This window comes from Ursus maritimus, unplaced genomic scaffold, assembly GCF_017311325.1.
Source record: "Ursus maritimus isolate PB19 unplaced genomic scaffold, ASM1731132v1 scaffold_6, whole genome shotgun sequence".
Taxonomy (NCBI): Eukaryota; Metazoa; Chordata; class Mammalia; order Carnivora; family Ursidae; genus Ursus; species Ursus maritimus.
The window spans coordinates 38,130,777-38,143,551 of NW_024426774.1; the positions used below are offsets into that span (position 1 = coordinate 38,130,777).

General features: G+C 42.3%; 1 protein-coding gene across 1 annotated transcript in view; it reads left to right on the forward strand.

Moving 5' to 3' along the window:
• The window catches only part of POLR1A (RNA polymerase I subunit A), a 78,743-nt gene that overhangs the window by 11,614 nt on the left and 54,354 nt on the right, over positions 1-12,775 (forward strand). Inside the window, exons 7-11 of the mRNA XM_008700085.2 lie at positions 2,347-2,433; positions 3,595-3,700; positions 3,988-4,150; positions 12,249-12,419; positions 12,555-12,677. Coding sequence (XP_008698307.2) covers positions 2,347-2,433; positions 3,595-3,700; positions 3,988-4,150; positions 12,249-12,419; positions 12,555-12,677 — 650 coding nt within the window. The remainder of the gene's footprint in view (positions 1-2,346; positions 2,434-3,594; positions 3,701-3,987; positions 4,151-12,248; positions 12,420-12,554; positions 12,678-12,775) is intronic.

The window sequence follows — 12,775 nt, forward strand, 5'->3', positions numbered from 1 at the left end:
ATCTAAAATCCTGCGACTGAACAACCCTAGTCTGCCTTCATGGTGACGAAACCGCAGTGGGGCACTTCATGTACTGGGAGCTACTGGGACAGGAGCTGGGGAGTATTGCCAGATTCAGCCGATCTTCCTTAGCCCTTCAGACCTGTCTTAGTAGGAGAGGAAGTTCAGATTGTCATTTTCAGAAATGCCCACAAATTGTTTAGCTTAATGGAATCTGTGTTTTCCCACTGAATACACATAGAACTCTCTAATGCTGTGGTTATCCCTGAAGGTCAAAGCCTCTCTTCATTGCATCCCCATGCTTCCTTGAATTGCATTAACTGACTGAAATGTTTTACTTTTGTAGGAACCAAAATTTTATATGTGTAGACTCTTTGACCTAGCAATTCCACTTTTATGACTATTTTAAGAATTAGACATACCCACAGCACAGCATTGTTTATTAAATAGTTTAAAATAGGAAATGACTTAAGTGCTTGTCAATAGATACTAGTTAAATTATGGTACATCTCTTAATTTTTATCCAAGTTTCGTATTTCTCTCGTATCTTGTGAGGACACATCCTTTGAAGATGGTACACTTAATTGGAGAATTGGAGGAGGAATTTGAAGGTGGATTTTATAAGTGTAGAAAAAGGCAAAAGAGTGGGGTTTAGGGCGCCTGGTTGGCTCAATCGGTTAAGCATCTGCCTTTGGCTCAGGTCATGAACTCAGGGTCCTGGGATCAAGCCCCACATCGGGCTCCCTGCTTGGTGGGGAGTCTGCTTCTGTCTCTCCCTCCTGCTCTCCCTGTTTGTGTGCGCACACGCACGCTCTCTTTCTCTCTCAAATAAAATAAAAAGAGTGGGGTTTGTAACCATGGATTGTTGTAGGATGTTTTGAACATGTATATTTGAGCCAGTGGCTTATTATCTGCTGTGTGCTAGACACTGTGTCAGGCGCTAGGAGCACGGACAAGACAGAGTTTCTGTGCCGGTAAGAACATAAGAAGGGAATATCGAATAATGCCTAATTTCAGTGAGCGTATCCCAGAAGAGATTGATAGTTTCGAAACTACAGGATCACACTGCTTTTCTTTGTTAATCATCTAAGTGCCTAGCGCCCTATTTCCTGAGTGGCAACCCCAAGTTTGATTTTCTGACTTACTCTGGGTGTAGCTGATAGACAGTGCCCCAGAGTGCTCTTGCTTTAACTGAGAAACCAAAATCCATCCACTCCTTGCACAGCTGCATGATATTTGTAAGAAGAAATTGAATATACTTTTTTTTTTTAAAGATTTTATTTATTTATTTGACAGAGATAGAGACAGCCAGCGAGAGAGGGAACACAAGCAGGGGGAGTGGGAGAGGAAGAAGCAGGCTCATAGCGGAGGAGCCTGATGTGGGGCTCGATCCCATAACGCCGGGATCACGCCCTGAGCTGAAGGCAGACACTTAACCGCTGTGCCACCCAGGCGCCCCAGAAATTGAATATACTTTTGCCCATAAAAATGTTCATGGTCATTTATCTCTAATTTTGCTTCTGTGAATTTTTCTGATAAAGCTATGTGCATAAAGTTGTTTTTGTTTTTGTTTTTTATCATAGTGTAACTTGTAACGGTAAGAAAATTGGGATCCACCCTGATGTCCAATTCTAAGAGTATGGTCAGGTCACTAGGAAACATCCTCTCGGTGGAATATCATGCAGTCATTAAAAATGTTATGTGGCAACCTACAGAAGTGGTCACAAGATAACACTAAATGAGCAAAGCAGTGTACAGAATAAACCCATACTTACGATTACAGTTGTCTTGGGGCGCCTCGGTGGCTCAGTCTTCTGTTGACCATGATAGTCTTGGTTTCGGCTCAGGTCGTGATCTCTGGGTCGTGATATCGAGCCCCGCATCGGGCTCTGCACTCAACAGGGAGTCTACTTGGGATTCTTTCTCTCTCCCTCTTCTTCTCCCCCTCCCCTGTGTGCACATGCACTCTCACTCTCCCTAAAATAAATAAATCTTTAAAAAAAAATGATTAAAAAATAGTTAAGTAAAAAAAAAGATTACAATTATCTTAGATGCTATATAAACCAGAATACTGGAAAAAGTATGTAGTGGTGGTAATGGAATGGTGTGTGATTGATTTTTCTTTTGCTGTGTTGGTTTTATGCAATAGTTATATTGTTGCCATTACTTTAGAAATTAGGTTAAGGGGGAAGAAAATCCAGAGCTGAGAATAAGCTGTCCTAGAGATTGATTTTTGTGGTCAAATTGCAGGCTTGGCAGGGTGGGGAGAAAGCATTGATAAATCCCATTACAGAAGGAGTGCCTGTTATTGATTTATTGTGCTTTGATTCCCCCTCCTGGATCCAGGAATTGAGGAAGCTCAGATGGGAAAACGAGGGTACCTAACACCCACCAGCGCCCGAGAACATCTTACCGCCCTTTGGAAGAATGAAGGTGCTGTACCAACCTAAAGAAATCGAAATGAGTCTCTGGGCTCATTTATCCTGCCTTATTATTTTTATGTTTTCAGAGTTGTAATAATTATAGATCTCTCCTGAATTCAGTTCATAGGTTGGGGGGTGGTTTCAGGGTACATTCTAGAATAGGCAAGAACATGAACTTGACAACTATTGTAACTGACCCTGGTTATTAAATGACAGCTGTGGGTGGGCCTCGCTTAATACAGTTTGACGTCTTTCTAGAAGGCACAGTGTAACTCACCTTACTTTTAATAACTTTTTCAGAGAAGGATTCTAAGGGAAGTCCTCCTGTGGTTCAAAAAATGAACTCTTAACATGTTATTGTTTGTTTGTTTTTTAATTAGGATTTTTCCTCATTTTAATGCCCTGCAAAAAGGAAAGTCTTCCGTTCCTTTTGCATGTATAACAAAAGCTGGGCTCTTGTCACCACCCTCGGAGAGTGCTCTTGTTCTGGAACACTGAATGCAGCCACTGCGTAATGATAGGCACTTAAAAATGAAAATGCTGCTGAAGGGATAAGTGATGTCAGGGAAAAAAAGAGCACTCTAGTTAGTGTGATGGTTTCTGTGGCAGGCCCTAACACATCTATTCATTCTATCTGCAGCTTTCTTTTAAGTTCACTGGAAAATTAAAATACAGCTTTGATCCACAAAAACGGTCCCTTCTTGGTAGCATCTGTATGGAAGGGTTTTTGTTTTATTTTATTTTTAAGAAGGCTAACTTTTTTTAAATTAATTTTCCATATTTCATGTGTATTTTTTATAGATACCAAAGCTGTGTGTGTGTGTGTGTGTGTGTGTGTGTGTGTGTGTAAATAGTCCAGGGGGGGTAATGAGAAACAAGGGGAGGTTTTCATTCCCCATCCTTGTCCATCTCAGCCCCCCAGCTAAACACTGCACTGGGGGGCCCTGCGCCGTCTGTCCTTAAACCACCCTCTCGCCTGTGTGTGGGTTCTCAACACAAAAAGGCTATTTTTTTCTTGTTTTCGAAAGAGAAATGTGATTTTACTCTACATATTGTCTCATATTCTGTGTTTTTGTTTTTGTTTTTTGTCACCCAGTGGAATTTTTGTGGTCCTTCATCCTTGCCCTCACACATAGATGTAAATGATCATTTTGGTTTATTTCAAATGCAGGATTCTTTCTGAATTACCTTTTCTCGGGACTGGAAAATGTTGACATGGAGTCTAGATTCAATCCCAGTATGTTCTTCTTGGATTTCCTGGTGGTGCCACCCTCAAGGTAATGCCCTTTAATTAGCTGTATTTCACCAGAAAAGGCTTATCAAGGGATGGAATAATGACCTCTGAGAGAGGCGTGAAGGGCCTAGCACACTGAGAAGCAAAGCAGCGGTTCCACACCTGGCTTGCAGGTGGTTGGGAGTGTTCGTCCTGACTGCGGTGGGAATGTTGGCTGGTTTCCGAGTACGGTGGGTTGTGAGTTGCCTATAGCAGGGCTGGGCAAGAGGCTGAAGAACATGACCCTTCCCTCATGCTCCACAGTTCCTGATTCCATGTGTCCCCCTACAGGTATCGCCCTGTCAATCGGCTGGGGGACCAGATGTTTACCAACGGCCAGACGGTGAACTTGCAGGCTGTCATGAAGGACATGGTTCTGATCCGAAAACTTCTGGCATTGATGGCCCAGGAACAGGAGCTGCCATGTGAGGTGGCAGCACCTGCCAAGGATGAGGTCAGAGCTGCCTTGGAGCTGATGTCATCAGCTTTTCAGCTTAGTTCTTTTTTTTTTTTTTTTTTAATGATTTTTTATTATATTATGTTAGTCACCATACAGTACATCCCCGGTTTCCAGTGTAAGGCTCAATGATTCATTAATTGTGTATAACACCCAGTGCACCATGCAATACGTGCCCTCCTTACTACCCATCACCGGTCTATCCCATTCCCCCACGCCCCTCCCCTCTGAGGCCCTCAGTTTGTTTCTCATAGTCCATAGTCTCTCATGCTTCATTCCCCCTTCTGATTACCCCCCCTTTCTTTATCCCTTTCTTCCCCTACCGATCATCCTAGTTCTTATGTTCCATAGATGAGAGAAATCATATGATAGTTGTCTTTCTCTGCTTGACTTATTTCACTTAGCATTATCTCCTCCAGTGCCGTCCATGTTGCAGCAAATGTTGAGAACTCGTTCTTTCTGATAGCTGAGTAATATTCCATTGTATATATGGACCACAACTTCTTAATCCAGTCATCTGTTGAAGGGCATCTCGGCTCCTTCCACGATTTAGCTATTGTGGATATTGCTGCTATGAACATTGGGGTGCATAAGGCCCTTCTCTTTACTACGTCTGTATCTTTGGGGTAAACACCCAGTAGTGCAATGGCTGGATCATAGGGTAGCTCAATTTTTAACTTTTTAAGGGACCTCCACACTGTTTTCCAGAGTGGCTGTACCAACTTGCATTCCCACCAACAATGTAGGAGGGATCCCCTTTCTCCACATCCTCTCCAACAATTGTTGTTTCTTGCCTTGTCTATTTTTGCCATTCTAACTGGCGTAAGGTGGTATCTCAGTGTGGTTTTGATTTGAATTTCCTTGATGGCTAATGATTTTGAACATTTTTTCATGTGTCTGTTAGCCATTTGTATGTCTTCATTGGAAAAGTGTCTGTTCATATCTTCTGCCCATTTTTTGATGTGTTTATTTGTTTCTCGTGTATTGAGTTTGAGAAGTTCTTTGTAGATCTTGGATACCAGTCCTTTATCTGTAGTGTCATTTGCAAATATCTTCTCCCATTCCGTGGGCTGCCTCTTAGTTTTTCTGACTGTTTCCTTGGATGTGCAGAAACTTTTAATCTTGATGAAGTCCCATAAATTCATTTTATCTTTTGTTTCTCTTGCCTTTGGGGATGTGTCATGAAAAAGGTTGCTTTGGCCGATGTCGTAGAGGTTGCTGCCTATGTTCTCCTCTAGAATTTTGATGGATTCCTGTCTCACATCGAGGTCTTTCATCCATTTGGAGTTTATTTTTGTGTATGGTGTGAGAGAGTGGTCAAGTTTCATTCTTTTGCATGTAGCTGTCCAATTTTCCCAGCACCATTTATTGAAGAGACTGTCTTTTTCCCACCGGATGTTTTTTCCTGCTTTATCAAATATTAGTTGCCCAAAGAGCCGAGGGTCCATTTCTGGGCTCTCTATTCTGTTCCATTGGTCTATGTGTCTGTTTTTGTGCCAGTACCATGCTGTCTTTGTGATCACAGCTTTGTAGTACAGCTCGAAATCCGGCATTGTGATGCCCCCAGCTTTGTTTTTCCTTTTCAACAGTTCCTTGGAGATTCGGGGCCTTTTCTGTTTCCATACAAATTTAAGGACTGTTTGTTCCAGTTCTTTGAAAAATGTCCTTGGTATTTTGATCGGGATAGCATTGAAAGTGTAGATTGCTCTGGGTAGCATGGACATTTTAACTATGTTAATTCTTCCGATCCATGAGCATGGAATATCTTTCCATCTTTTTATGTCTTCCTCAATGTCTTTCAAGAGTGATTTATAGTTTCTAGAATATAGGTCCTTTACGTCTCTGGTTAAGTTAATTCCAAGGTAACGTATGGTTTTTGGTGCTATTGTAAATGGGATGGATTCCCTAATTTCTCTTTCTTCGGTCTCGTTATTCGTGTATAGAAATGCAACTGATTTCTGAGCATTGATTTTGTATCCCGCCACGTTACTGAATTGCTCTATAACTTCTAATAGTTTGGGAGTGGCTTCTTTTGGGTTTTCCATATAGAGTATCATGTCATCTGCAAAGAGAGACATTTTGACTTCTTCTTTGCCAATTTGAATACCTTTGATCCCTTTTTGTCGTCTGATTGCTGTTGCAAGGACTTCTAGTACTATGTTGAATAATAGTGGCGAGAGTGGGCATCCTTGTCGAGTTCCTGATCTTAAGGGAAAGGCTTCCAGCTTTTCCCCATTGAGAATAATATTTGCAGTAGGCTTTTCATAGATGGCTTTTATGAGATTGAGAAATGTACCTTCTATTCCTACACTCTGAAGGGTTTTAATCAGGAAAGGATGCTGTATTTTGTCAAATGCTTTTTCGGCATCGATTGAGAGGATCATATGGTTCCTGAGTCTTTTCTTGTTGATATGATGTATCACGCTGATTGATTTGCGAATATTGAACCACGCTTGCATCCCAGGTATGAATCCCACTTGATCGTGATGGATAATCCTTTTAATGTACTGTTGGATTCTATTAGCAAGTATCTTGTTGAGGATTTTGGCGTCCATATTCATTAGGGAAATCGGTCTGTAATTCTCCTTTTTGAGGGGGTCTTTGCCTGGTTTGGGGATCAAGGTAATATTGGCCTCATAGAATGAGTTTGGTAGCTTTCCTTCTGTTTCTATTTTTTGAAATAGCTTTAGGAGAATAGGTATTATTTCTTCTTTGAATGTTTGGTAGAATTCCCCAGGAAAACCGTCCGGGCCTGGAGTTTTGTTATTTGGAAGGTTGTTTATCACTGACTCAATTTCTTCATAATTAATTGGCCTGTTTAAGGAATCAATTTCTTCCTGTTTCAATCTTGGTAGTTTATAGGTTTCCAGGAAGGATTCCATCTCTTCCAGATTGCTTAGTTTATTGGCATATAGCTGTTGATAAAAATTTCTAATAATCCTTCCAATTTCAATGGTGCTCGTCGTGACCTCTCCTTTTTCATTCATAATTTTAATAATCTGGGTCCTTTCTCTTCTCTTTTGGGTAATTGTTGCCAGTGGTCTGTCAGTTTTATTGATTCTCTCAAAGAACCAGCTTCTAGTCCTGTTGATCTGCTCTACTGTACTTCTGGTTTCTGCTTGATTGATTTCAGCTCTAACTTTGGTCAACTGCTTCCTCGTGCATGGATTGGGCCTGTCCCTCTGTTGCTGTTCCAGCTTCTTGAGGTGAGAATATAAAAACTGCATTTTAGATTTTTCTATTCTTTTGAGTGAGGCTTGGATGGCTATGTATTTCCCCCTTAGGACTGCCTTTGCAGTATCCCATAGGTTTTGGACCGTTGTGTTTTCATTCTCATTGGTCTCCATAAATTGTTTAATTTGATTTTTGATTTCCTGGTTTATCGAGTCATTCCTGAGCAGGATGGTTCTTCGTCTCCAAGTGTTTGAGTTTCTTCCAAATTTTTCCTTGTGGTTGAGTTCCAATTTCAGAGCGTTGTGGTCTGAGAATATGCAGGGGATGGTATCTTTTTGTATCAGTTAAGACCTGTTTTTGTGTCCCAGAACATGGTCTATTCTTGAGAATGTTCCATAGGCATTAGAATAGAATAGTATTCTTTGGTTCTGGAGTAGCCAGTGTTCTATATATATCTATGAGAGTCCCAACTCGTCAGTATGGCATTCAAAAACCTTTTGATTCTTTTTGCTTAGTTTTTGCCAGGGTGTTCTGTCTATTTCTGATAGTGGGTAGGAGTCCCTACTATTATTGTATTTTTATCTATATGTCTCTTTATTCTGGTTAAGGATTGGCTTGTGTATCTTGCTGCTCCTGTTGAGGGCATATATGTTTATAATTGTCTATCCGCGTACCGAATACTTTCTTTAAGAATAATATAGTGCCCTTCTGCGTCTCTAACTATAGTCTCTAGTTAAAATCCAATCTATCTGATATGAGAATTGGCTACCCCAGCTTTCTTTTGAGGAGTCCATTGCGTGAAAGATGGTACTCCATCCCCTTACTCTCTCCGGAGCCTGAATGCATCTTTGGGTTGAGAAATGAGTCTGCTTGTAGACAGCAAATGGATGGGTCATTTCTTTTTATCTAATCTGCAACCTGTGGCGTTTTTATGGGAGCGTTCAAACCATTTACATTAAAGACTGATTACTGAGAATATGATTTTTTTAACAATGCCATGTTGCCAGTAAAGTCTTTGTTTGTATTGGCTCTGACTTTCTGTTCTGTATCCTGCCCCAGGGCCTTTTTACTTTTATAGAACCGTAATATTTCCTGTAGGGCTGGTTTCGTGGTTGCAAAATTGGTTAGTGACTGGCGATTCTGAAATGTCTTTATTTCTCCATCAATTCTGAATGACAGCCTTGCTGGATAAAGAGGGAGGATCGCGGCTGCATGTTTTCTCTGAAAAGAGCTTTAAATATGCTCTAACCCTTTCTCTCATTCAGGTCTGTGTAGACAGGTCTGGCGTAATTCGATGCTTTGCGCCCAGTAGATGAAAATTTTTTTGTCCTGGCGCTTTCAATACTGTATCATGGATCTAATATTTTGCGAAATGCACTATATGATGTGACGTGGCGTAAGGTTTGTCGTGGTTGAGCTTGGGAGGGGTCTCTCTGCCTCTTGGACAAAATGTTTGTTTCCCTCTCTAGATTAGGAAGTTTTCAGCTACAATTTGTTCAAATATCTCTTCTAGACACTCTGTTTTCTCTACCCCCTCGGGATACCCGATGATTCTAACATTGATTGGTTCATTGAGTCAGTAATCTCCCGTAACCTACATTCGGTAGGCGTGGATTTTTTTAAGACCATCTACTGTTTTTCATTTTTCTCTATTAACCCATCCTCCAGTGTGCCCGTTCTCTGCTTTGGTGACCCTGGCCGTCAGAGCCTCTAGTTTTGCCTGCATTTGGCTCATAAATTTTTAATTTCTGTCAGATTAAGCTCTCATTCTGTCATAGGTCTATATTGTCCAGTAACCTTTTCGTTAATACTTTTTCAATTCTACTCATCATTTTGACCATCGTTACTCTGAATTCCATTTCTGATAATTTGGTTACATCCATATCCATTATTTCTGTGGCAGAGGCCACAGACTCACTGTCTTTTCTTTGCTGGGGGGGGGCTTCTCCTTCTTGTCATTCTGATGAGGAGAGGTTGCGGGGTTGTCCAGAGCCCAAATTATTGACTGGGTCCCAGGCCGTGCCCCTTGTTTTATAGGGATCTTAGGGATGTGGGCTTCTTCTTTAAACATTTCATTTGTTTATGTGGCAGAGAGCCAACCATCATCTCCCTCTCCTTCTGCCCCTTCTGCTCATGCTCTCTTTCTCTCTCTCTCTCTCTCTCAAATAAATAAATAAAATCTTTTAAGGAACCCAATATTTTGTTAAGTTTATTTAATTATTTAAATAATCTCTATCCCCAATGTGGGGCTCAAACTCACAACCCTGAGATCAAGAATCACGTGCTCTTCCAACTGAGTCATCCAGGTGCCCCGAGACGCATAATTGTTGTATTGAGACTCTGGGTTTTAGAATGGTTTATTTCTCAGTTATAGTGACCTGCGAGGGGGGATTTCAGCTTAGTTCTAATGCCCGCAGTGCAGATGCAGAACACTGGGGGTGCAGGGAGCTGCCAGTTGGGAATTCTGTACAGTTGTGCGCAAGCTGTCATTTGGGGGAAGCTAAGTAATGTCGAGGGGAAGCATGACAGGAGCATAGAAAGATCTAGGTCCTGCCCCAGCGACCTTTGTTGAGTTGCTTTAGTTTCGTGGGCCCGTCTCCACTGTAAAATATGTATGGTTGGTGGTAAGATTTTACATATAGGCTGTTCAGGGCCACCTGCCTTCACTGGCAGTGATTGGCAGCTCTAGAAAGAAGAGTCTGCCTCCTGTGGGCCCTAAGAATGTCCCTTTTGGGTTATAGTACCAGAGCCTGAGTCATCCACCTCTGTTTTTGGCTCATTAAGACCTCTAGCATTGGGTTCAGGAGGGTACCATTGTCGATTGTAGGAATTTCCCAGAATAGGACTGTCATGTTGGAGGCCTCCACTTCCTCCTCAGTAAACGATAGCACGGGATTCAGTTTTCCCGTTTCAGCTACTTCAGTGTGCCAGGTCTTTAGTGGGTATAAAGATGAATCAGGCACTCGGAGAAGTTGCTGAGATCACTGAGGCCCTTCCCAGCTCTGAGCTGCTCTCTAGATGGAAGCAGGAAGGGCTGTCTCAGCCTTCAGTGGACGGGGCTCTCAGGCTCCCCTCCAGCTGCCGGCTTCAGTCCTCTGGGAGGCTGGCCCCTCACCAGGTGGCGACACTGTCTGCCTGGACACGAGTGTTCTGGGTTCCCGTACTCTGCTCTGCACTGTCTTTGGTTTTGCTGAAGTTTTCTGCTCTGTCAGGCTAGTGTGCTTTCAGAAACCTTCAGTCTAAGAGAAATGTGTCATCTGCAGGTCCTGGTCCAGTTTTGGGGGGAGGCCATAGGAAAGCCAGGACCCGTGACTAGGGCTGAGAACTTCTATTTTGATGCTCCTTGAAAATAGAGCAGCCATTTGTTTACAAAAAGAAAAGGAAAGAGAAAAGAAAAGAAAAAAAAAAAAAAAGAAAAGAAAAACCAGGTGTCTTCAGAAATAAACAATATTCTCTCTGATTCTTAAGGTCCATGCTCCCAAAGTCACGGTGCCTTCTTTCTTTGTGATTAACAGGACCTGTTCTTATTTCTTTCCCCATATGCTCCCCACATTCTATTCCTATGGCAGCCCTCTCCGGTCTCATTATAAGAATAATCACATAGCCCTGAGCCAGGTAGTGTCATAAGCAGTGAGTTAGGCTGACAGCGCCCCTTCATCATATAGGTGACCATCCCTTCCTGTGAGACTCCCTCAGCCAGAGAGAAAATACATCTGTCCTCCCTATAACTAAAGAAATCCTCTATTTCTCAGGGTTGAGGACAAACCCACTTCACTAATGGTTTTCGTGGCATTCTTATTTACTAGATCTTCACCTGTACCCCCATACCTCTCCCAACACACTGACCGGTCTGTTCACTCATCTCACACTGGGGGACATCTGTCTGGCTCCTGTGTCATAGCCAACTGGGACTAGTAGGTGGCCAGACAGTGTCAGTAGGTGGTGCTATAAGACAGGTTAAGAGCCTGTCTCCTAGGCAGGTAGGGAGAGAAGAGGAGGAGGCAGAGTCGGGGACAGAAATATTAAAAAGGATTGGTTAAATATCCCAGTGAGGCTTGGATTTCAGCCAGTCCCTTGACATATTTCAGTTGGGGACCCACATTTTCATTGGTAACATAGAAAATAGTATGGCCAACGTTTTTCCTTTTAAGAAATTATTCTACTTGTGTTTTTATAAGTGCTTTGGATTAAGTTTTTCCAAAACCATAAAGGTAAAATTACATGTGAGAATCAGTTATTTGGTGGGATAACAGCTTCATAAAGAGTATAGATGGGGGAAGAATTTCTAGGGTAGCCTGAAGAATTAAATAGTAAGGACTCAGCAGCTGCTGCTAGCAGACCCTCCCATTACTTTCTTGGCTTACACGTTGCAGTGAAACAAGCTACCATGTTGGAGAAGCCCACAAGGCACGTAATTGCAGGTGGCCCCCGGTCCAGCAGCTCTCGGGGAGTTGCACCCTGCCAACAAGCATGTGAGCTTAGAGCTGGATCCTTTCCCAGTTGAACCTTCCAATGAGACCCTAGCTTGGGCTGACTCCTTTATTACAGCCCAGGAGAGACTGAAGCAGAGAACCCAGTTGAGCTATATGGACCCAGATTCCTGATTTACAGAAACTGTGAGGTAGTGAATGTGTGTTGGTTTAAAAAAAAAAAAAAAGTTCATTTTACTATCAATGAGTTCATTTTACTATCAGAAAAAGGCAGGCTGGTAAGTGTATAATGGGGCTGATGTTTTGTTGATACAAACTGAGAAGATTGATATACTAGCGCTTTTGCCACTGATCTGTCGGGTTCAAAAGACATAAAGGCAGACTCTGGAGCTTATCGTTTGTCAGAGCGAGAGGAAGAAAGAAAAATAAAACCAAGCCTGGCCTTTTTGAGGTTTTCCATCATGCCTGTTCTCTCGGTTGTGTCTTCCCAGGATAAAGACTCTTCGGTTGTTCTGGACCGATCCTTTTTGAGTATGCTTCCAGGCCAGTCCCTCACAGACAAACTTTACAACATTTGGATTCGTCTTCAGAGCCACGTCAATATTGTGTTTGATAGTGAGATGGACAAATTGATGATGGAAAAATACCCTGGCATTAGACAGGTGAGCAGGAAGTTGTATCCCTGTTCCTAGATGAAGGGATTAAATAATAAATGTATTGAAATAAGAAAATAATACGTATATTTGACTTTTTTTTTTTTTTAATGATGCTTTCTGTGGACTTCTTCCTGCATAAAGATCCTGGAGAAGAAGGATGGCTTATTCCGAAAGCACATGATGGGGAAGCGAGTAGACTACGCAGCCCGCTCGGTCATCTGCCCAGACATGTACATTAACACCAACGAAATTGGAATTCCCATGGTGTGTGTGGAGGGGCCTCAGCGGCTACTGTTGGGTGGCAGATGGGAACGTTGACGGCTGGGGAGAAGGTTACGGCAGACTGTGGTGGCTTGGGTGGG